At 41.7% G+C, this 25,254-nt stretch overlaps 1 protein-coding gene across 1 annotated transcript; it reads right to left on the bottom strand.

The window, feature by feature from the left end:
- Nucleotides 1-22,641: 22,641 nt before the first annotated feature.
- LOC147440559 (uncharacterized) lies at nt 22,642-23,344 on the bottom strand. The gene is made up of 3 exons (XM_086483312.1): nt 23,336-23,344; nt 23,199-23,266; nt 22,642-23,119 (listed from the first exon to the last, which is right to left on the bottom strand). Exons 1-3 carry the CDS (start codon nt 23,342-23,344, stop codon nt 22,642-22,644), a joined length of 555 nt encoding a protein of 184 aa, XP_086339438.1.
- Between the last annotated feature and the right edge of the window lie 1,910 nt (nt 23,345-25,254).

The following is a 25,254-nucleotide window of genomic DNA, read 5'->3' on the forward strand; positions in this document are numbered from 1 at the left end:
TGCTATCATTGTCAGACTTCTTGCTATCTTGACTTTTTCTTGTCTCTCTGCCAGTAGGTATGACAATCTTTATGCAAGTGTCCTTCTTATGGCAATGGTAGCACTCGATATTGCATGAAGAACCTCTAGGTTTGCTTTGAGAATATCCACAATCCTTACTTTTGGCACAATTATGAGTGTGAACTCTCTGACCTTTTCTACTTACAACATATGCATCACCTTGCTTTGTAGGCTCCATTGACTTCCCGCATATCTCTTCACACTGAGTACACTAGAAACTACAACATCCTAGGCTAACTTGCCCTTAGGCACAAGGTTGCTAATTGCTATGAAAAATATGTCCCATGAAGAGGATAAAAAGCACAATAAGAAGATGGACCGCACTTCGTCATCAAATTTCAATCCTTGTTATGTCAATTGACTGAAAAGTACATTGAACGCATTCAAGTGCTCGAGAATTGTTTCACCTTCTTCATGCAAAGCTTGAAAAGCTTCTTCATCAAGTACACTTTGTTACTTCTTCATGAAATACACTTCGTTACTTGCACTTTTTCTCTCGTATGTGTTGCATAGCTTATCCCACAAGGATTTAGCAGTAGCTTTAGCCACTATGGTGAAATACATAGACTCGGCTAAGCGTAAGTGAATAGTGGACATGGCTTTTGCATCTATTATCTTCCATTGCGCTTCTGTATCTCCCTCTGCACTGTCAAAGATCAGCTCTAATTGTCCTTTTTGGGTCAGCAAATCCTGGATTTGCTGTTTCCACATAGAGAAATTCATGTTGTTGAACTTTATGATATTTTAAATGTCCTTCTTAGTAAAAGATGTCATTTTTGCAAGATGTGAGCATTATAACAAGAATGCCAAAATTTATGGTGAGAAAATCTAGCGAGATTTGACAGAACCTCCTTTGTGACGGGCAAAAATATCAATCCAGAAAACAACACTCAAAGACTCATAAAATGCATAGACAGACTCACATAAAATGCATAGACAAACTCACATTTTTTTTGGGTAAAGTCTCCTTTGTTGAGGGAGTGAAAACTCAACCCAAATGACACATAAAACACATTAAATCAACTCAAAAGAGTAAATTTGGGCATAAAATGTCAACTTCCATTGACAAATGATTGCCATACACGACGTCAAGCAAAATATCCAATTAGATGTATAAACTATGGTGAAAGTAGTGTAATAGGGAACTCCAACAACCTATATTACCGAAGGTATCTAAACATTCAAGAATACCCCATATTAATAAAACCTCATGTAGGACCCTCCAAAAGGCTAAGAAGACACAAAGACTAGCCATAGTTTCAAAAAGGGCTCTTCTAATCCGAGTCTCAAAAACTGCCAAATAATGCCAAAAAATGGCTCCACACGGTGTAGAGTGGGCATTATTTGCAACTCAACATACATGAGTATGAAATCATGCATCAACTTGTGCTAGAGATTGATGCAAACTGTATGCGAAATCCATGTTGCGATATTTTCTCTCAAAAGAGCTCAATATCACTATGTGTGCTCAAGAAAATATGCATCTCTCAATGCATAGCAGCTTGTAGAAAAACTGCTGTCAAGAATGCATGTGAAGGCATTGTACTTGTGTGCGCCTGAAAACCTGGAGATATAGGTGCATGCAGGCTCAAAAGCCCCCTATAAACCTGTTGTGAGAAAACATGGATGTTGATGTAGGCTAAAATCTAGTGCCGACTTACCTTGCCAGACAGAAGTGTCAAAAACATTGATGCTCGAAGCCAAAAATGTAGTGTGTGCATATGAAAGTCACACTAGCCAATGTCATTGATGCTAATGCTGATGTCAAGTGTCACTCCTCTATGGAAGAGGCACCTCACCCGAGCATGTTGATGATGCAATCGTCTAAGGGAAATTGTTCGTCCACCAGAAGGGTGTCAATGGCGAGATGTCATCCGTGGGAATGCCGAGAATGTGTCACCAATGTTGCTAATCGGTAAAACTGAAGAGGGATATCATCTATCTCTCACTCTCCACTAAGACCAATTTGTCTCTCAGACGTGTATGATGTGTATGTCAATGTTCGGATGCCAAGAAACCACACTCAAAATGGTCCTATTTTGGCCCACTATAGTACTTCAGTAGTACATGTTATGGATAAGGGATATGTACATTTATTACTCAAGTGTATGATGTGTATGTCAATGTTCGGATGCCAAGAAACCACGCTCAAAATGGTCTTATTTTAGCCCACTACAGTACTTCAATAGTACATGTTATGATAAGGGATATGTACATTTAATACTCAAGTGCTCATTATGAGCTATCATCATTTGTGCCCACCAGCCAATGTGTACTCATTTTTAGCATTGAAAAATCTATAAATAAATTATGTGCAAGAGGGAAATGCTCACTCTTGCACTGAGGGAGATTGTACCCAGTGCTTGCGTGTTTCTTCTCTCCTCTCCTCTCTTCTCTCTTGCCGTGCTGATGTGGCACTCCGCTCTAGGAGGCGCATCTGCAAGTGCTCTTCTACTCTCTCACGCGCTCTATATCTCTTTGTTGGCGTACAACTTCTATTTTGTGCTCATGGTATTCGCCATGTATGAAGATTAGTCTGTTTTATGGATTGCAGTATGTTCTTTTTGCTATTTTGCAAGGATGCCGTGCATCCTACTGTAGCAGTGGCGGAAGATTATCATTAATCTCATGAAATTTCAAGTTTGTTTGGATTCTTTTAGAATTGCAAATTTTTATGAGCTAGTGAATTAAAGAAAAAAAACCAAATCTATTCACTGATTATATTAAGCATATGAAGCTAATTATGCATGAGGAAATGAGGATTTTTGTTGCATATGGCTATAGAAAAGGCTAGTTGGTGATATAAATATGCATAAATAAGAGAGATAATCATATTATATGTAGGGAAGATTGCATGCCTATTACAATTTCACCTATATAGAGACATAGTAATTATAGGTGCAAGCGGCTAGACGAAGAGATTAGAAGACGAGATTCGTAAATATAGAGTAAGGGAATCATGCTAAATGAATAATCCTCAAATACATTTCCAGTAACAAGGAGATATCGTACAAAATGTAGAAAAACTAAAGGATCTCATGATCTAGCAAAAAAAATTATTTGAGAGGGAATCGACTCAGAAGTAAACGTCAAAGCAATTTTAACAGACCCTAATATAATGAAGATGAAGAGAACCCATCGCACTTCAACTAGTGAGAACGACATTCAGACTGTCTTTTTATTTCAAGTCACTGATAAGCATAGTAATCACTTGTTTTAATCAAAGCACACTCAGTAATATCGTGAGTCTGCACTACACTGCTGACGAATGATCACAGCCATGGAAGTGTTGGGGTATAAAGCCCAATGTGGTCGCCCAGGTAAGTGGGCGGGCCGCCAGGTATGTACACATATTCTTTTGTAAAAACCTAATAAGAACTCACTATGCTATACACATTACGGTAGAGCGAGTTCACCATATCATCGTGCTCTTCTTCTCGCACTCTCTCTCGTGTCGCACTTCCGCTCGTACTCCTTCAACTGGTATCAGAGCTCAGATCGAGGCTTGGGGCAGCACTGCACGAGGCTAGAGTCACCAACTCAGATTGGAGTGAAATTAGACAGGCGAAGACACGGCCCCAAATCTCGTGGGAGAACCCGAAGGGCTTGGTGTAGTCAGAATTTCATTCTGAGGTCATCTCGGCCACCGTTCGGCTTCGACAAAGGTCTGCGCAGGCCATTTTCGACTACGTGGTCTCGACGGGTGCAGATCTGACTCTTCAAATTTTGGGTTTTTTGGCCTACGACTGCAGGTGCTGAGGATATCGACACTCCCAGAGTGTTGATTTGTGACTGTCTACACATCGAAGGATGGCTCACAGTTCTTGGAGGCGTGTCACATACGACACGGGCGTATCTACACACAGACTGTAGGCGACATCCACTAGTTCATCAGGTAGCTTGTGTTTGCTGCTTGATATTCCAGATTTCATCCTGACATTGCAGGTACTTCCACATGGGATGTATTGTCAGAGATGATGTATGTCTGTTGAGGGTTTGTTGGCTATGAGTCACGCAGCAAACAACCGCCGCAGCGGTTACAACATATAGTGGGAAATTTGTGGATGTATGACTTTGTGGGAAGTCTATGTACTATCAAATTTATTGCAGCCTTTGTTGAGGGTCGAGTGAGGTTTTATTGAGCTGGGGGATTCTCGAATGTTGAGATCCTTTCGGTGATACAGGTCTTGGAGCGATCCCTCGAGCACCCTTAGATAGGCAGCTAGGATGTATTGACTGTGAGTTAGACAGTTGGGATTGCATCTTTGCTTTACTGCCGTTGAGGCATTGTCACAGTCTATGCTTACAGGACAGTGACAGGACAGTCAGAGACAGTACAGGTGCAGGACAGGTTTACCCACAGCTTACAGTGTTAGAGAGACAATGGTTTTTTGAGCTGTTTTTTGGTCTGTTTTTTTAGTACACCAGAGCCATTTTACAAAGGAGACTCTGCCAAAATTTCTGCAGAATCTGAAGCTTTCTTGGTTCATTTGACAGGTTGATATTGGTTCAGAGGTCAGTTTACAGGGGAAACTCTGCCGAATTTTTCCCAGGAAAGTAAACTACTGTGAAGCGTAGCTATGGCTGGATCACAGGACACTGCTCTTTACAATATCAAGAAGCTGGATGGAACCAATTTCCCATTGTGGAAGAAGAAGATTTGGCACGTGTTGGTACAAAAGAAGCAGATAAAACCTATAAAGCTCAAGGGGATAAAATCAGAAGATATGGATGAAGATAAATGGAGCGAAATGGATGAATTGGCACTTTCTACCATTATGATGACTTTGGCAGAAAGCGTTTACTTCAATGTAGCAGACGAGATGTCGGCTTATCAAGCATGGTTAAAGCTGAGTGATCTTTATGAGAAGCAGAGTGCAGCTTCACAGGTATACTGGCTTAAGAAGCTTGTTGACTTGAAGATGAAAGAAGGGACACCTATGTCCAATCATCTGAATGAATTCAACACAATCTATACTCAGTTGTCAGCTCAAGGTGTCAAGTTTGATGAACCTGTTAGAGCTATGTTCCTGTTGATCACATTGCCAGAAAGTTGGGACACTTTTCGCACAGCTTTGAGTAATTCTGCACCTCCAGATGGTTTGAACATAGCAGGTGTAGAAGGAAGTCTGCTTACTGAAGAAACCAATAGAAAGACAATGGACAAAGGCAAAGGAACAGCCTTAGTTGTCAGGGGAAGGACCAAAGAAAAGTACAAAGGTGGAAAGAGAAATCAGTCTCGTAGCAAGTCCCGCAGTGCTAAAGGCAAGAGTGACATAGAATGCTACCATTGTGGCAAGAAGGGTCACATGAAAAGAGACTGCAGAGAATGGAAAGCAGAAAAAGGCAAAGAGAAAGCTGAAGACCATGGTGAGAAGAACAAGTCCTCAGTGAAGATTCAAGAAATAAATGTGAAAACACTGTTGCAGAGGATGACAGTCTAGTGTCAGGAGACATCTACTTCTTGAAGAATGCAATGGACTCAGCTCTTCTTACAGCATCTGATGGAAATGCACTGAGTGACTGGATTATAGACTCAGGGGCATCACTTCATGTGTCTCCAAACAAGGAGTGGTTTACCTCTTATGTGACCACTAAAGATCATGTTCAGCTAGGCAATGGGCAAACATGTGAGATCTTAAGTGTTGGAGATGTACAATTGAAGTTTCAGAATGGCTCTTCTTTCACGCTGAAGAATGTGAGACATGTTCCCGCAATTACAAAGAGCTTGATCAGCACAGGTTTACTTGATGATGCTGGCTACGTCACCACTTTTGGAAAGAACATGTGGAAGATATCCAAGGGTTCTATGACAGTAGCACATGGAGTAAATTCTGGAGGACTTTACATGATTTATGTATCAAATGTCTCTAAAAATGTAATCAATGTAACCGAGCAGCCGAACGTTTCTTTGTGGCATAGCCGGTTAGGACATATGTCCAAGAAGGGAATGGAAATCTTGTCTCGTTCTGGTTATTTGCTTGGCTTTTCATTTAATGATTTTGAATTCTGTGAACATTGTCTGTATGGTAAGCAAACACAGCAGCCACATAAGCATAGAAGCAGTAGAAGAGATACACAGTTGGCACTTGTTCATAGTGATTTGTGTGGACCTATGCCTAACCTATCTCTAGGGGGAGCTTCTTACTTTATGACATTTATAGATGATTACTCGAGGAAAGTATGGGTTTACTTTCTCAAGCACAAGGATGAAGCGTTTAGTGTTTTCAAAACGTTTGTGACACTTGTGGAGAATCAGAGTGGCAAGAAGCTTAAATGCTTACGCACTGACAATGGTGGAGAGTATGTTTCAAAGGCCTTTCAGGACTTTTGTGAGTCAAAAGGTATAAAACGTGAACTTACTGCTCCTTACAATCCTCCTCAAAATGGTGTTGCTGAGAGGATGAATAGGACCATACAAGAGAAGGTCAGAAGTATGTTGTCTAATGCACAGCTGCCAAATGGGTTTTGGGCTGAAGCTGTATCAACAGCTGTTCATCTTGTAAATAGATCTCCTAGCAAGGTTTTGCAGAAGGATTCAGTGCCAGAGATGGTATGGTCAGGCAAAATGCCCTCATACAAGCATCTCAGAGTCTTTGGCTGTGAGGCATATACTCATGTTCCAAAGGAATTTAGGAACAAACTTGAGCCAAAGAGTAGAAAGTGCATCTTTCTAGGCTATGGTAATTCTGGTGAGATGGGGTACAGACTTTGGGATCCCGAATCCAGAAAGGTTGTCCGCAGCAATGATTTTCACTTTAATGAATCCAAATATCATTCTAAACCAGAGAGGGTTGAGGAGATTAGAAGAGTTGTCTTCCAAGAAGATGGACCTGCACGTGCAAGACAAAATGTCAGGGCTCAAGAGGAGCAAGGACAGGATAGAGTGGAACCACAGGTTGTGGCTGAGCCTGAGCACCTATTGTGTGTAGATCTGGACGTGTCACGCGACCTCCTGATAGGTTTGTTCCATCTATGAACTATGTCATGTTGACTGATTGCAATGAGCCTTCATGTTACAAGGAAGCAATGCAAATGAAGGACTCCGGGAATTGGCAATTGGCCATGCAGTCAGAGATGACAGCTCTGCATAAAAACAAGACATGGAAGCTAGTTAAATTACCACAGGGCAAAAAGGCTCTACCTTGTAAATGGGTTTACAGATAAAAGATCACCGCTCATGATAGTCAGCCAAAGTACAAAGCAAGGCTTGTTGCCAAGGGCTTTAAGCAAGAACAAGGCATTGACTTTGATGAAGTCTTCTCTCCGGTGGTCAAGATGACTACATTGAGATGCTTTCTTGCATTGGTTGCCATATTAGATTTGGTGTTGCACCAAATGGATGTCAAGACAGCGTTCTTGCATGGTGATTTAGATGTGGAAATTTACATGCAGCAGCCAGAAGGGTTTGTTGAGAAAGGCAAGGAAGATTGGGTATGCCAGTTGTTAAAGAGTCTTTATGGCTTAAAACAATCACCGAGGGCATGGTACCATAAATTCCACAAGTTTATGCTTTCTCAAGGCTACAAACGTAGTGAGTTCGATCACTGTCTATATACAAAGAAGGCTAAGGATGGTAGTTGGCTGATCCTTATTTTGTATGTGGATGACATGTTGATTGCTGGCAAGCACTTGGAAGAAATTTCAGCTTTGAAGTCAAAGATGGCAAAATCGTTTGACATGAAAGACATGGGTGAGGCAAGTCATATACTTGGTATGCGCATTGAGAGAGACAGATCAAAGAAGTTGATTTGGTTATCTCAAACAGAGTATATTGACAAGGTTTTGCAACGTTTCAATATGGAGAAGGGAAAGGCACTGAGTGTTCCATTGCCACCATATGTGAAACTTAGCAAACAAGATTGTCCTGTGTCTGAGGAAGAACAGGCTGAAATGGATAAGATTCCATATGCGTCTGCAGTGGGTAGTTTGATGTATGCAATGATTGCTACTCGCCCAGACATTGCATTTGCAGTGGGAGTAGTAAGTCGATACATGTCAAACCCAGGCAAGAAACATTGGGAGGCAGTGAAAGGAATATTGAGATACCTGAAAGCTACAAAGAGTATGCGTATATGCTATGGGAGTCAGGAGCTAAGTGTAAAGGGTTTTACAGACTCAGATTATGCAGGTGACTTAGACAACCGAAGGTCTACGTCAGGGTATGTCTTTACATTGGCTGGTGGAGCAGTATCATGGCGTTCTAGATTACAAGATTGTGTTACTCAGTCTACTACAGAGGCTGAATATGTTGCAGCATCAGAGGCATGCAAAGAATCAATTTGGCTTAATCGACTAGTAACAGATTTGGGAATCAAAGAAGAGATGCCTGTGTTATATTGTGATAGTCAAAGTGCTATACAATTGGCTCGCAATCCAGTTTATCACTCAAAGACAAAGCATGTGGATGTGAAGTATCATTTCATCAGGGAAATGCTCGAGGATAAGCAACTTCAGCTTGTCAAAGTTCACACCACAGAAAATCCTGCTGATCTACTTACAAAAGGACTTCCCTCAGAGAGCTTTGCGCATTTTTGCAAGCAGTTAGGTGTAGGGTAGTACATCACTTCTCTACATCTCTTGTATATTAGCTTGTATAGTAGCTTCTCTCACACTTAAAGTACCACATTGGACTTTAAGTGGGAGGTTGTTGGGGTATAAAGCCCAATGTGGTCGCCCAGGTAAGTGGGCGGGCCGCCAGGTATGTACACATATTCTTTTGTAAAAACCTAATAAGAACTCACTATGCTCTACACATTACAGTAGAGCGAGTTCACCATATCGTCGTGCTCTTCTTCTCGCACTCTCTCTCGTGCGCACTTTCGCTCGTACGCCCACTTACCTGGGCGACCACATTGGGCTTTAGGAAGATCGCTGAATCCAAGCAGCCATGCAACGATCGCCTTCCTCTCGCTCTTTCTCTCATGCCGACCACAGTTCAACCGCCTCTCTCTCTCTCTCTCTCTCTCTCTCTCTCTCTCTCTCTCTCTCTCTCTCTCTCTCTCTCTCTCTCCCCCCTCTTCAACCACCCCAAGCGCCAACCATCATGATCACCAATTACTTCTTACCCTCTCACACACGCCAATTTAGGTTCTCCAACATCCTACTCTTAGTTGTTCATGGCCATGACATGGCAAGAAATCGCATGCGCCCTCTTCCCATGTCTTTTTCTCTCGTAGCTGGGGGCGCCTACACTCACCAACTACATTGTTTTTGAACAACACACACAAGAGGCCGTCTGAATCTCCCCCTGTAGTTCGACTCCATCTCTCTCTCTCTCTCTCTAGCATGGTGGCGCCAGTGTGGAACTACTAGTCGGCATGTAGTTCTCTGCAGTTTACAACTAAGCGATCTCTCTTTCTCTCTCTCCCCCTCATCAACAAGCAGCTATACAAATAAACACTATGGCCAACATAAATCATTCTCTCTCTCTCTCTCTCTCTCTCTCTCTCTCTCTCTCTCTCTCTCTCTCTCTCTCTCTCTCTCTGTGTGCCCCTTGTTGTTGCAGTACACGTGCACACCAACTGCCTGTATGCACAAATTTTCTTGCTCTCTCTCGCTACTTTTCAACGGCCAAACTCGTGTCAACACGCTTGTCTCTAGCTCACAACCACCCCTCCCAACAACTCTCAGTACCGCCCACCAAAACCCTTGCTTTTGCATGTAGTAGCTGACAATACCCACTCCATGCCTACCATGCAGCGTCCAATTTGTCTTTCTTTCTTCTGTTTTTTGCCTCTTAGAATTTTTTAATGGTGGCAACCTTGGAGGTAACCGTGCTTTTGGACTCTGCAACAACATGTATGGAAGCTTCATTAATGATCGGGATGTGGCCACCTGGTAAGATCCCCTCCCTGCTTGTCATACTCAAGAGTCAAGTGCAGCCGCTCCATGCGGGATCAAGGATAAAGGAAACCTCACTTTTCGCTAAGAGGTTTTCTGCAATTTACAACAGTTTCAACAAGGTTATGGCTCTTTTTTTTGTGTTCCACCTTAATTTATTTTTTGACTTTGCAATTTTCGAGTCTAGGTGCCAAGACTGTACGTTCTAAATGTGCAATCTATTTGCTTCTAATTTTCTTGTGAGAACAATCAGTGGTTTAAATCTTACTCACATATATAGTCCACCTCACCGATCACACCCTCATCTCACACAAACCCTTGGTCACATTACCCAGAACACTAGTTGAGACAATGTACTTTTTTTTCTGGCAAGGATCTTATGGGTTGAACTCAATTGGAATGGCACTCTTTCTACACATGTTATAGCTCCTATGCCTAAAGAGGGCAGGACTCTCCGCTCCACAGTTATGGAAACTTATGGTTAATCACACATGTATTAGAGTGCCTATGCCTTGTGAGGCAGGACTTTTCGCTCCATAGTTACTAAAATTTATGGTGGTTAATCACACGTGTATTAGAGTGCCTACGCCTTGTTAGGCAGGACTCTCCGCTTTGCAATAATGTTATGGAAATTTATGGATATTGATACATCTGTACTAGAGCGCCTACACCTAGTAAGGCATGATTCTCCGTGGTTACATTTTATGTGGAACTAACCCACCACATTTGTTATGGATTGCTATGAAAGGATATGATGAATTGGTATGGAAAGTTGGACAGATGGAGGCCTATTTGGAACAAAAATTCTAAGCAAGGTTGCACTCCGCATCTATGCACAATTACTTCATTTTATGCACTCCCATCACACCATACACGTGTTACACATTTTTGCACTTGTAAATTGCTTCCTACTAATCATTCTTACTCTTTTGGTTTTTAGTTACTCATTGTGCTATGCAGGCATGTGCTCAACGTCTTGTACCTCGCACGCGACTCCACCACTTATGTACCTCGCAGCTGAGGGCAGTTGCTTTTTTAACCTTGGAGTATGTTATGGATAAGGGATATGTACATTTATTACTCAAGTGCTCATTATAAGCTATGTTCATTTGTGCAGGCCGGCCAATGTGTATTCATTTTGAGCATTGAAAAATCTATAAATAAAATACGTGCAAGAGGGAAATGCTCACTCTTGCACGGGGGGAGATTGCACCCAGTGCTTGTGTGCTTCTTCTCTCCTCTCCTCTCTTCTCTCTTGCCGTGCCAGTGTGGCACTTTGCTCTAGGAGGAACATCTGCACATGCTCTTCTGCTCTCTCACATGCTCTATATCTCTCTGTTGGCGTACAACTTCTATTCTGTGCTCACGATATTTTCTAGGTATGCAGATTAGTGTGTTTTATGGTTTGCAATATGTTGTTTTTGCTATTTTGCAGGGACGCCGCACATCCTAGTGTAGCAGTAGTACATTCCGCATCTATGTCGATGAAGGCAATATTGAGCATGACGATTTTAGCTATGCGACTTTACTCTCTCTGTGTGTGTGTGTGTGTGTGTGTGTGTGTGTGTGTGTGTGTGTGTGTGTGTGTGTGTGTGTGTGATAATTTTGAGATTGATGGGGTGAGCATTGTCTATGCACACACTCTTGTTTTGGAGCTTTAATGTTCACCAAAAAAACAAAAGAAAACTGGCAACATAGTCTGATTCTGCACTCAAGAGAGCTTTGAAATCTGCTAATCCACTCGCTTGTGCCAATTTCCCTTGCCTTTAATTCACCGGCTTGATTGCAATGTGTGTGTGTGTGTGTGCACCACCACACAACACTTGAAGCAAAGGGCAAGCGCTCCTCAATTCTCTATAAGTGTCAATTCCGAGCTGTAGAATCCTTTGTGCAACCCCAGTTCTCATGCAGATCCAATTTGTTGCAATGTTTGTGTGGTGTGTGTACATACAACCACACACAACCTTTGACTCCTCTGCTATCCCACTATCTTGCTCAACATTCTTTCCCATAGTCGATTCACCTGCTTGCTGCTCAACTCTCCTTAGACTGCTGCCCGACTTCAATTGCCCGATTGTGACTATGAGCTCTACTTGCTCGCTGCCTATTCACATGCAGATCTCGATTCTCTATTTTATATCTATGCCTATTTGCTATGAGATTCTCAGATGCCTGTTGAATCTCCTATTGATCTGAGCTACTCCGATTCCTTCAAGATTCCATCTCCATCTTGGGAGACCTGCACACGCGGGGTGGGGATGAGAGGGGCCAAGGTTAGAGTGGCTCTAATACTAGTTGTGGGGGAAGCTAAGCTCGTGCTCATATGCATGTGTGAAGCGGGAAGGGGGAGGAGAAGAGTATAGAAACACAAGAGGTGGGGAAAACACATTGCTAGAAGGAGTAGCGCAATGTGTATCCTTTATTGTGCATATAGGAAGAATATAGAAGGGTTAATGAGTTAGTGAGGGTCGGGGGTTTCGGGCGCCCATAGGGCCTTTACCCCAACACCTTCAAGCTGCTGCATATAAATCTCCTCATCAAGATCACTGTGTAAGAAATCTGTTATTATATTTATTTGAACTAGCTCCAAGTTCTAATCCAAGCAACAATCTTAGTGTCACCATATTGTTTAATGGAGAAAATATTTCCTCAAACTCTATGCCATACTCTTGCTTGAATCCCTTAAGTGCTAATCGAGCTTTGTATTTCATTGGATGAAAACTTCCATTTGTAGACCCATTTACAAGGCAATGCTTTCTTACCTTTTGGCAATGGAATTAAATCCCAGCTCTATTCTTTTCGATGCTAGACAACTCACTTTTCATTGCACGTTCCCATTGAGTCTTATCCTTGGCTAGCATGGCCTCTTTGTAACAAGAAGGCCCACCACTATTTGTCAACAACACAAAATCCACTCCAGGAACAAATTGCTCTGGCAAATGTGAGGCTCTATGAGATTCCTTGGCTCACTAGTACCAGCCTACCGAGTAGCTTGATCATCTGGTGCATTCATTTATGGGAAAACTGGCTCTTAAGTTGTCTCCATAGGAGGTGATACATTGGAGAATGTGACCTTTCGTAATTCAACCTCTTTTACTAGTTGTCTATGCATCTTAGTCTCATTGAAGACAACATCACTGCTACAGATAACTGTTACCATATACATGTGGTAGTGATGTGTGTGAACACACTAGGACCGCCGGGGCATTTTTTCCCTCTTTAGGAGGTTTTTTTCCCCCGTGCATTGTATATACGCCCATCACTCTAGGGCTATCTATATTTCCATTGCACACTAAGTAACACACTCTCTATTGTGTGCCTTGAGCTTCCTTCGTCTTCTCCAAGCTATGTGTGTTTCTCTGCAACCCTAATTCCAACAATTGGTATCAGAGCAGGTCACGTCCTCCCGGGCTTAGTCACCAGCTGCTCCAGCACACGCCTGCTCACTTTCTCTGATTTCAGTGAGCTTTGGCGAGCGTTCGCAGGTCAACAAAAATTTTGGGAGTGCTCGAGGAGCTCGGTCTGCTCATGTGATTTGGGCTCATTTCGGCCTTCGTTTCCACTACAGGCAGTACTGCAAAGGCTTTTTCGTCATTTTGTGCAGAATTTCTGTCAGTGCTGTTTTCTGCATAACAGGTGCCTTATAGTCTTCTACGGTTTGTGCTATATAGCATAGGTTGTTCCCGCTCCATTTCTCCTATTTTTGGGCAGTTTTCACATCAGGGGCAGCATTTACCATGGCTATCAACAACAACACAGATGTGTTCAAGATGTTTGCTGCTGAGGACAGGTTGGATGGGGACAACTACCCTATGTGGGCTTATATGATGCAACAGGTTCTTGTGTCAAAGGGTGTCTGGAACATTGTGCAGGGTGTTGATGTACGTCCTGGTTCTGAGGATGTAGGCGATGTTGAGCATGTTGCAGGTCTTGCTGCAAGGATTGCAGCTGTTAGAGTTGTTTTGCCTACTGCAGAACAAGCTCGTTGGGATGTTAAGGATGCACAGGCTCATGTATTGATTACGTTGTCTGTGAAGCGCACCATTGTTCCTCACATCCGTTCAACAAAATCTGCAAAACAGGCTTGGGATATTCTAGCAGGTCTTTATGAAAGCCGCAATGAGGCTAAAATTGCTTTGCTACGTAAAGAGCTGGAGTTGAAGATTATGCATGAGGAAGATGATATGGACACTTTCCTTGCTAGTGTCAAGGATATCAATGAGCATCTTATTTTTGCAGGTGAAGTCATTTCAGACAGTTCCCTTGTGTAGACTGTTCTTGATGCCTTACCAGATTCCTACCAGACTTTTGCTAGTACTTGGAGACTGATGACCCAAGGAATCCTGAAGTTGTCAAGTTTGATGCATTATGCACATTGCTGTTGTAAGAGTCACTTTCTAGAAAAAACAGGACTAGGCAGCGTGCAGTTGAACAGGCTTTTATTGCTTCTCAAAGAAAGGGTGGTAACAGTAATGCAGCCACTTCTTATGGTTCTGCTGCGAGTGGCAAAAATTCTGTTCCTAATGCTTCTGTTGGCAGTACTTCGTCGGGCAATTCTGGTGATAAGGGCAAAAGGAAGATGCGTTGCCATTATTGTAAAGCCAATGATCACTTGATCAAGTCGTGTCCTAAGTTGAAGGCCAAAGAGGCTAAGAAGAAAGAGGGTGGTTCCACTGCAAATGCCGGTTCCACTACAAATGCAGCCTTTGTTGAGTCTTCTGTGAAAGGAGACTGTGATGCTGATGTTGATGCAGAATGGGCTTTTAGCGCAGAGTGCACTTACAATCCTGCTGTCCATGATGCATGCTTGTCAGTTGCTACAGAATCACATGTGTGGTATTTCGACAGTGGTGCTACAAAGCACATTACCTCACATTGTGAATTGTTTACCTCTCTCGAGTGTGTCCCCCATGGGAATTCAGTCACTTGTGCCAACAACGCCTCTTATCAAGTTCAGGGAGTTGGAAAGATTATGCTCACTGCTGCTAATGGCAGTTCTTTCACACTTGTTGATGCACTTTATGTACCTGGGATCAAGAAGAATCTCTGTCTATATCCGCACTTGCTAGACTTGGACTTGTAGTCAAATTTGTGGATGACAGATGTACAATTCATGATCTCAGTTTCGATGATGAAATTGTTGCATCTGGGCTTTTGTGCCGTGGGCTGTATAAGCTCACTTTGTATGACGAGTGTGGAAAAAATTTTGCAAATGCTGTTGCAGATTCAAGGGCTATTTCAGATGCAAAACTTTGGCATGCACGTTTTGGTCATCTGAATTTTGTCAGTTTGTTGTGTTTGCAGAAATCTGATATGGTTGCTTCTTTGCCGCCTCTTGAAGCACCTGTCAAACATGTTTGTGAAGGCTGTATTTTGGGTAATATGTAGCGTTCTAAATTTCCAAAGGATGGTTCAGTTCGGGCCACATGCAGGTTGCAGCTTGTGCATAGTGATGTTTGTGGGCCCATGCAAACTCCGTCCTTGGGCAATTACCTGTACTTCGTGACTTTCATTGATGACTACTCCAAGCATGCATGGGTATTTTCACTTAAAGAGAAGTCCGAAGTTTTTATGTGCTTCAAACAATTTCTGGCTATGGCTGAAAATGTCTCAAAATGTACTATGGGCACCCTCTGTTCCGATCGAGGGGGGGAGTATATGTCTCATGAATTTAATGCATTTCTGGCTAGTCGTGGGATAAAACACCAATGTACAGTGCCTTATACACCTCGACAAAATGGTGTTGCTGAGAGGAAAAACAGGTCATTGACGGAAATGGCACGATGTATGGTCAAAAGTCAAGCTTTGCCGCATTCTTTTTGGCTTGAGGTGCCACTTATGTACTTAACAGGTGTCCTACAAAAGCTTTGCAGTCTATTACTCCATATGAAGCATGGCATGATAGAAAGCCTTCTATTGAGCACATGCGTGTTTTTGGTTGTTTGGCATATGCTTTGGTGCCACAAGTGCAGCGCAAAAAATTGGATGATAAGGCTGTCAAATGTATTTTTGTTGGTTATAGTGCTGAAAGCAAAGGTTACAGGTTGTATCATCCGCAAACAAAACGTATTCTAGTTTCTCGAGATATAGTGTTTGTGGAAGATTCTGTTCAGCCCTTGCTGTCATGTACTAGAGACAGTAATGTAAGCTCACATGACATTTATGACACTTTGTTGCCTCTTTTCAGTGGTGGAAATACGAATGTAAGTTCCAATGAGGCAAATGTACAGCCTATGGGGGTTTCTGAAAATGTTTTAGATCAGCCTATTACTGATGCAAATGTACATGATGTACTTGATGAGGAAAGGGTTGAAAATGAGCAGGCTAGAGGTATGCCAAAATGGCTGGTGCACACTTTGCGTGACAGTAAATTGGATGCACCTTTGCCTAGTTGTACTCGTTCAGGCTCTCGCCATGCATCTTATGCATCAGATTGTTATGCTTTGGCTGTGTCTAGCTTACATGATGTTGAGGAGCCTCTGAATTTTGATGAAGCACAAAATTCAGAAAAATGGATGGCTGCCATGCAATCAAAATATGATGCACTTATAGAAAATGACACATGGACTTCATGTGATTTGCCTCCGGGAAAAAGGCCATTGGTACGAAGTGGGTTTACAAGTTGAAACGCAAGCCGGATGGTGAGATCGATCGCCATAAGGCTCGACTTGTTGCAAAGGGTTATGCACAACAAAAAGGCATAGATTATGAAGAGACTTTTGCTCCCACTTGTCGTATGACTACTGTGCGTTTTCTATGTGCATTGGCAGCTCATTTTGGTTGGGATGTACATCAATCAGACATTGCTACTGCTTTCTTGAATGGTGACATATTTGAGGAAGTTTATGTAACGCAGCCTCGCGGTTTTGTCGCAAAAGGACAAGAGGACAAAGTGTGCAAATGTAACAAGGCTTTGTATGGGTTGAAGCAATCTCCTCGTGCTTGGTATGAGAAAGATGACACTCATTTGGTCAAACAAGGCTTTCGTAACAGTCCAACAGAAAGCACATTGTATGTAAAGTGTGAGGGTGATGTATTTCTCATCGTGGTTCTTTATGTTGATGATTTTCTGATCACTGGACCAAATGAGAGACATATTGCTGAATTTAAGGCTGATTTGAATGCTACTTTCAAGATGAAAGATTTGGGGCTGTTGCATCATTACTTGGGTATACAATTTAAGCAGTGTGATGGTGGTATTGCCTTGTGTCAGAAAAGTTACATAGAGACATTGCTATGTAAGTTTGGACTTGAGGATTGCAAACCTATTGCCACTCCCATGGAAACAGGTTTGAAGTTGAGTCTACATGATGCTGGCGATCCTGCTGATGTCACTCTTTACCAAACTGCTGTTGGCTGCCTCATTTATGTATGCAACACGAGGCTGGATATTCAGTTTGCAGTCTCACAGGTCAGCAGATTTATGCATAGCCCAGGGTCTAAGCATTGGCAGGCTGTCAAGAGGATTTTCCGCTACCTTAGTGGCACTTTACATCTTGGCTTGTTTTATCCCAAGGGGGGATCATTGCCGCCAGACTTACATGCTTTTTCGGACTCAGATTGGGCTGGTTGTTTTGACACGTGAGTGTCCACAAGTGGTTTTTGTTTCATGCTTGGCAGTTCATGTATATCATGGTTGAGCAAGAAGCAACCTACTGTGGCCACTTCGAGTTGTGAGGCTGAGTACAAGGCAGTCTTCACAGCTACGGTTGAGTGTGTATGGCTCAGACGCCTTATGGCTGATTTGGGTGTTGGACAGGACACTGCCAACACTATCTACATTGACAGTCAGAGCGCATTGGCAGTTGCGAGGAACCCAATTTTTCATGCTCGCACAAAGCACATTGAGGTGCATTACCACTATGTCAGGGAGAGGCTCTCAGTAGGAGAGATCAGCTTGGCTTATGTGCCAACACAGGACAACCTTGCAGATCTTTTCACAAAGGCATTGTCTCGTGAGAAGCTTGAAGCTTTCCACAAAGCTTTGGGCTTACTCCCCTTTGTGGATTGATCCTGTCCCCAAGGCATGGCACTTCCCTTTACTCATGTGCCAGCTCTCGTTCACCGCATCACTCCAAGGGGGATTTGTTACCATATACATGTGGTAGTGATGTGTGTGAACACACTAGGACCGCCGGGGCATTTTTTCCCTCTTTAGGAGGTTTTTTCCCCCGTGCATTGTATATACGCCCATCACTCTAGGGCTATCTATCTTTCCATTGCACACTAAGTAACACACTCTCTATTGTGTGCCTTGAGCTTCCTTCGTCTTCTCCAAGCTGTGTGTGTTTCTCTGCAACCCTAATTCCAACAATAACAAATCGACTCTCTGTATCTTACTATGAGGAGACTGGGAAGTGATGCATGCAACTCTCCACCCAACCATGCTATATATAGGCCCTTGGATTGCCAAATATAGCCCCCTAAACTGCATGAGCATCTCGGCCCTTGGCCTACTACTTGTACCTACCTTAGGCCTGACATTACTCCCCCCTTGGAGAAGCGTTTTCGTCCTCAAAAACAATAGTGGTGATATCTTTGTAATAAGAACACTAATGTTTTCCACAGTGGCATCCTTCTTGGATCTAGCTATCCATTTGACCGGAACATAGTTTATCCCTACATTGTTGATAAGTGGTGCATGATGGGAGCTAAGGCAAAAGTTGATGATGAACCAAAGGAGTGAGAGGGGAGATTGACTACATCTATATAGGTCTCTATAGATTTGTGAATGGGGAACATAAAACAATTCTACAGGCGCTTAGAGCCCAATCCCAAGGAGTTGTTAGACTATAAGAACTTGTATGCATTCACTTATTTTGACATCCATGGAGTATAGATCTTCTTAGGAGACAAGTATGGATGGAAGTATAAAATGGTAGACCAAATACAACTAGAAAAATACACCTTTATGAATGCTCTAGTCTCTTTCTACTACGTTGCGCAAGGTGTAAACCATCCACATAGACCCAATACTAATACACAAGGACTAGAGATCCAAACCTTGAGGAGAACTAGGACTATGAGCCAAGGGAGCATACTTATGTTCTTGAGAATCACCCAACAAGATCAATTGGGTCACGTACTTCCATGACAAACCTTGAGGAGAACTGAGACTAATGAGCCAAGGGAGCATACTTATGTTCTTGGGAATCACCCAACTAGAACAATGGGGTCATGTACTTTCATGACAGATGTACACCGGAGTCAAAAACACAAACCATATGAACCATACAAGAGGATATATAGCTCCAATGGGGTTAAGAGGGCCACAAATTGAGAGTAGAGAAAAAGATCGTGTGATAGGGAGGACTACACTAGTATCTCCCCATAGAACACAAGAAACTAGGAGAGATGCTTTAGTGAGAGATCCTAAAATGGTTAGATTGATGGGTGAACCTCACAAAATGAGACCATCATCGTAAGTCACTAAATGTCTAAGAAAACAATATGGTGGATCAGGGGATCCCCATGCCCATGTATCCCTCTTTAAACAAGTTCTAAGGGCAGAATAGGTGCATGACTTTCACACACAATATGAGGGATTTGGACTAATGTTGGAAGGAATTGCTTTGACATGGTTCCAGCCCTTAAACTGAGATGATTTTTCTACGATAGAAAATCTAATGGCTGAATTTGCTAAAGAATTTTCTAAATGAGAAATAAAGCATAACATCGTTTTGTAGATATATGACAAAAAGTTAAAGCAAAAATGGACCAATCATGAGACCAATGAGTGCCATTACAATTGAAATTTTTTAAGAGAAGGACCATCTAATCCCCCACCCATGAATCAACTTCCACGACCAAGGTACCCAATGGGATAGAAGAACATTGCATGACAAGACAACATTGTATGAAGGGTCAAAAGATCATAGCCTATGCTAGGATAGCAACCATCTCTTCCTAATGATAATAGAGTTGATGTGAGATGCACCCAACCAAATGAACCTCAAGAGAGTCAAGAGTCCTAGTCCAAACTATTATGAGGATCTTGAGGAACATATGCAACCTCTGTAGAACCCCTTTCCTATAAGGAAGCACCATATTCCACATGACAGAATACTAAAACCTTTTACCAACCCTTTCCTATGAGGAAGCACCATATTCTCCATGATAGAGTACCAAAACCTTTCCACAACCCTCACATGTACCACAACTGACATGGGATCACTATCCACCAAATGAAAGCACTTTGATGCTCATAGCCAAACCAAACTATAAACCTAGGGTATATCCATCTAGATAAGAACAACCAATGCCACCAATGCAGCCATTTTAAATCGTGGGACCATGCTTTGTATGTGGAGGTGATTATTGGGCTAGAGATTGTTCACACAAAGGAGAGATATTTAGATTATTTGGCCTTTGTCCGAAATGTGGAAAAACACACACTATTTTTGAGTGCTCAAGAATCTTGATAAAGCAAAAAAGACATCGATAAACAAAATAGGGATCCTACTCAGGTCCAACAGATCAGACTTGAGAAGATTTCTCTTGTCAACGTATTAATGATACATCAGGCTCGTAAAGACAAAAATAACGAGAATAGTGGGAAGAAACCCACATAGGTAAACCCCACCAATGTAGATGCCAAGTTGATGAGGACATGACACAAATATTGGAAAGCCAAGCAAGAAAAATGAAGGTTACATGGGAGAGAAACGAGGCAACCATGGCTGTAGAGCTCTCACAAACTGAATAATAGCTAGAAAAAAACAAGAAAAGGGAAGCTACAGTAGTTGGGCCAGACAAAGTTTCTCTGATCAACTCAAGAGGATTAGTGCTAATGAAAAAGTCTTCAAACCACTAGATGCTATCTTGAAGGCATATGAGGCTAAGCTTAAACCCAACCAGATATTATTTATCCATATGTGAAAGTTGAGAAACAAAGTAGAAAATGTGTAAGAAATTCATAGAAACTGCATGGGCAATAATGAATCCATCTCAACCCTCTCGAGAAAATAGTTGACTTTGGGAGGCCAAAAGAAAAGATTGGGTGGGCACATATTACGAAGGAAAAGATGGGAACATCACCATATTGATAGAATACAAGAATGTCAAAGTGATGGCCATCTTAGATAGTGGAGCAAGAATATCCATTGACATGAAGAAAAAATGGGAGAGGTGGGACAAACCCACCCTTAGACAAAGAAAAATTTCAAACTAAGATAATAATCACAATTATTATCAAGGGCTTGATTTTGGCATCAAAATTAATCTTTGGCCTTACACGTGGGTGGGGATGACCATTTTGCGAGCATAATCCTACGAGCAAGACGAGCGATGGTAAAAAAAAGTAACATAATTAAAAAAAATTTCCAAAAACACAAACATTATGCTTGATGTATTTCACTAAGAAACACTCGATAAAAATCAAACATAGCTATGCATCTTATCACAAAGAATCTTGTTAAGCAAAGGTAGATCAATGCTACATGTTGCGAACTCCCTTTATAATATGTATGAGCATCATAGTATCAATACCTTTGATATAGATTATTCTATTCGAGAAACATTTCCAAGAATCAAAAGACCATATGCAAATTGAATCTTTATGCATTGTAAATGTATCACTAGAAAAACAAGAAATCACACTTTGTTAAGATCTACCTTTAGTTAGCTCTCTACCTTTTTGAATGCCTAATTGTGGAATGTATATGATAATAGCCAAGGATACATGCTCATTTTAGGCTAAAAACTTTGAAGGCTGTATACCAAAACAAGTGCATTTACAAATAATTCAATTGCTATAAAAAATACCTTGTAAGTAAACAGACAATTGCAAGTTTTGGAAACTGTATATAGTACAACTGTAGGAAAAAACACCTTGAGACATTATAGTCCATTTGCAAGGTTTTTAAGACTGTATATAGAAGCTAAAAATATTTTCTCAGAAGTGGCTCAGAACATATAAAAATGTGTATATGAGCAATCACGTAATGTATACAAATACAACAATGGCACATGGTAGTTTGATAACAATCGCATATGGTAGTTTGATTGAGCAGCTATACATAGACAACATTTTCCAAAATTTCCAGAAATATGCAAGGTAATCTAAAATCTATGACAAAAGTCTAAGTGCTTGATGGAGCTCTCTTTTAGTCAAGGCTGCTTGATGAACAAACCTTTGATGAAACACATCTAACCCAAGCTTTTTTGTGTAGACAAATAAAGATACTTGCAAAGCATATATTTTTTACCCTCTCGTAAACGCTTTTGGAAATCCTCACAAGTGCAAGAAGGAAAAGTGGACACTACCACCAAATAGCTCTCCTCATTTTTCTTGCTTGCACTGGTTGTCAAAGTAAATTCCACATGCTCATTTTGAATCACCACACGTTGGCCATGAATTGTGCAAATCAACTCAGCTCTATTGATCCTTGCCTCCATCTCTTTTGTTATGACCCTAGTGACCACCACCACCCTACCATCACGGTGCTTAGGGCACACACTAGCATCATCTGCATTGTGCATGAATTTTGCATTTTGTTGTGATATAGTTTCAATATTTTGCAAGTTAAATCATGCAGCCCACAATGCTTCTATTTCCGTATAATTTAAGGATGTTCCTTTTGCAATTGGCCATATAGTAGGACGGCTTGCTGGTCTCTCCTTCACAATTTCTGCTGGCTCCCATGTATGATCAATGTTGTTGCCACAAAACCATACACGTTGTTTTCTTAAACCTGAAGGTATTTCAATGAGACCCTCAAAACAAGGGGCAAGCACCCCTTATAATCCTCCTCTACCCTTCTTATCAATTAGCTCATTGCACTTTTTGTTTTTATGTCGTAAGTACCCTTGGCATCGCACTTCACTCCCTGGATTTGTCCTTTGAATAGCCCATCGTGTGTGGTGAACATCCACCTCAATAGTGCTTTGTATTCCAATTGAGCTATGGGTAGGTCGAGTTGAGCGACATGCAGGTTGTGTAACATACTCAAAGTCAAGCCGACGTGAATCTCTTTCTCTAATTGTATTATTGTGTCTACCTTGTCGTCGTTGCCTCTCTATCCTTGAATCACCATCTACCAAAAAGTTTCTACTGGCAGCATTAAGCTCAATTGCTGCTGCCTGATTAGTTAGGTCCACCACTTCTGTAGGTCTTGGGAGGGTTGCACTAGATGAAACTCGTCTCTTTTTAAATTTTCTCAATTCCAAGGTCACATCCAAGGTGTCCACCCTTAAGAAAAGAGTCATATTTTGATTGCTGCAATAGAATAGTACAAAGATCACCATAGCAAGCACTGTATAGAGAAATATATTTAACACCATCATTGGAAGCTAACCAGCTCCCATGCACGGACTCCGCTAAGTTTGCATGTGGTACTAGTTGCCTGTCAGTCCCCTCCAAAGCCTGAAATAAATTCAGAACATTTAAACTCACAATTATTTGATCTAGTCTAAATATTTAACGATGACTCACCTTGACCATGTATTCACCCCAATGTGCAACTCTGGCATGCCACCAGACATGTCTCGAGAATTGAAATCTTAGTCTTGTATAAATATCCTTTTCTCAACCACATTCGTAGATTGTCCAATTCTGTTTTGGCAGCCTCTTCAGAAGGTGCAATCCTCCATGCTCTACACCTTTGTTTAAACCCTTCTTGATTGTGGGGAAGGATACATTTTCTTGCATGTTGTTGCATACTTTGTTCCCAATGAAATGAGCATGGTCTTTCCTGTCCAACCATAACATTATTAGGGCCCCCATTAAAAACTGTCCTCACAGCTCGCCAATTTGCCTGAGCCTCATCAGCCATAAAGCCTTTGAATTCAGCCTTTTGTAACCCTCCTTCTCCATCACTCGATTCAGTAGCAGCCAAAAAAGAGTTTGAGCTTCTGTATCTTCCACTTTAAAATCTCTAATAGCTATGGTTTGCATTTCTTGAACATAAGGGTTATATACACGGCATGCCATAGTTGTCCATTCTTGCATTCTTTTAACAAAATCAAAGAAAACCCAACAACTTTCCAATTCACCACCAGGACACATTTTATTAATCAAATCAACACCATTGCCAGGTCCTTGGGTTGACATTTTAAAAATGTGACATCTATCAAAGCCAGAGAACTCTAGCTGACCAGGAAAGGCCATGCTTTGAAAAGAGTAAAAGAGCAAGCGCTTCTTCAAACTAAAAATGGAATCATAGCTAGTAGTGGGTTGGCTGACCTCCTCTTGTGCTTCTTTCCTCCATCGTGACAATCTTCTTTTGTCAAGTGTAGGTGCAAGTTTAGCAATAACCTCACCTAAGCCCTTGTCAGAAAGCATTGCCTTAGCAGAGTGGTCTTTAAAAAGTGCTGATTGCAGTACTATTTCCTTTGCCAATTTTTGTTGGAGAGACCTTGGCCTACCAAAAAAATCTTTAGATATCATGTCCTTCACTTTGACTTTAACATCCACCATTTCTTGTTTTGCAACACCCTCAACAACTGGGTGTAAGTGACAACCCATGCGAAGAATTCCTCTCGTTATTCTCTTACCAGGGATCTGTGAGGGCAAGCAAAGAATGAGCTTACAAGGGCATCCAGAGATGCAAGTTTGGGGAACATTACAATAAAAGCATTTTAGGCTTCCATAGCTGCCTGTCATGGATCTTGAGGGACATACTTTTGACAAACGCCCTGTCCAAACCTTTTCGTTCATTTCTTTTTATCTTTGCACTCCTGAATATATATTGTTTAGGCACATCAAGTGTCCAACACATTTTTTGAATCTAACAATCCCATCAAATCCAACGATATTGCTTGTTACTGCATTTCTCCAAACATGTCCATCAAATTTGTCATTTGCTCCTATTGTCCTGTTGGTAGGGTCTACATATGGAAGCTCAAACATGATGTTTCCATCATATCTTTGTGGTAGCTCATCATCTTTCTTATCTCACGAACCAGCTCAAAGTTTGCTCTTAAAGAGTTCTTTTGTGGGAGATTTCTAAGCATCTCAACTATGCTATGTGCAGTGGCAGTTTCCAAGCTAGCATTCTCTGTTGCTTTTGGCTTGCTTACCTTTCTCCTCCACTGTCAAGTTTGGGGAAGATTACAATAAAAGCATTTTAGGCTTCCATAGCTGCCTGTCATGGATCTTGAGGGACATACTTTTGACAAACGCCCTGTCCAAACCTTTTCGTTCATTTCTTTTGATCTTTGCACTCCTGAATACATATTGTTTAGGCGCATCAAGTGTCCAACACATTTTTTGAATCTAACAATCCCATCAAATCCAACGATATTGCTTGTTACTGCATTTCTCCAAACATGTCCATCAAATTTGTCATTTGCTCCTATTGTCCTGTTGGTAGGGTCTACATATGGAAGCTCAAACATGATGTTTCCATCATA

Source organism: Adiantum capillus-veneris, chromosome 15, assembly GCF_014529385.1.
Source record: "Adiantum capillus-veneris isolate H3 chromosome 15, ASM1452938v2, whole genome shotgun sequence".
Lineage (NCBI taxonomy): Eukaryota > Viridiplantae > Streptophyta > Polypodiopsida > Polypodiales > Pteridaceae > Adiantum > Adiantum capillus-veneris.

Excerpts from the sequence above, each read along its gene's own strand:
- LOC147440559 (XM_086483312.1), bottom strand. Across the intron at positions 23,120-23,198 it reads GAGTCCGTGCATGGGAGCTG|CAATCAAAATATGACTCTTT; the intron begins GTTAGCTTCCAA and ends ATTCTATTGCAG.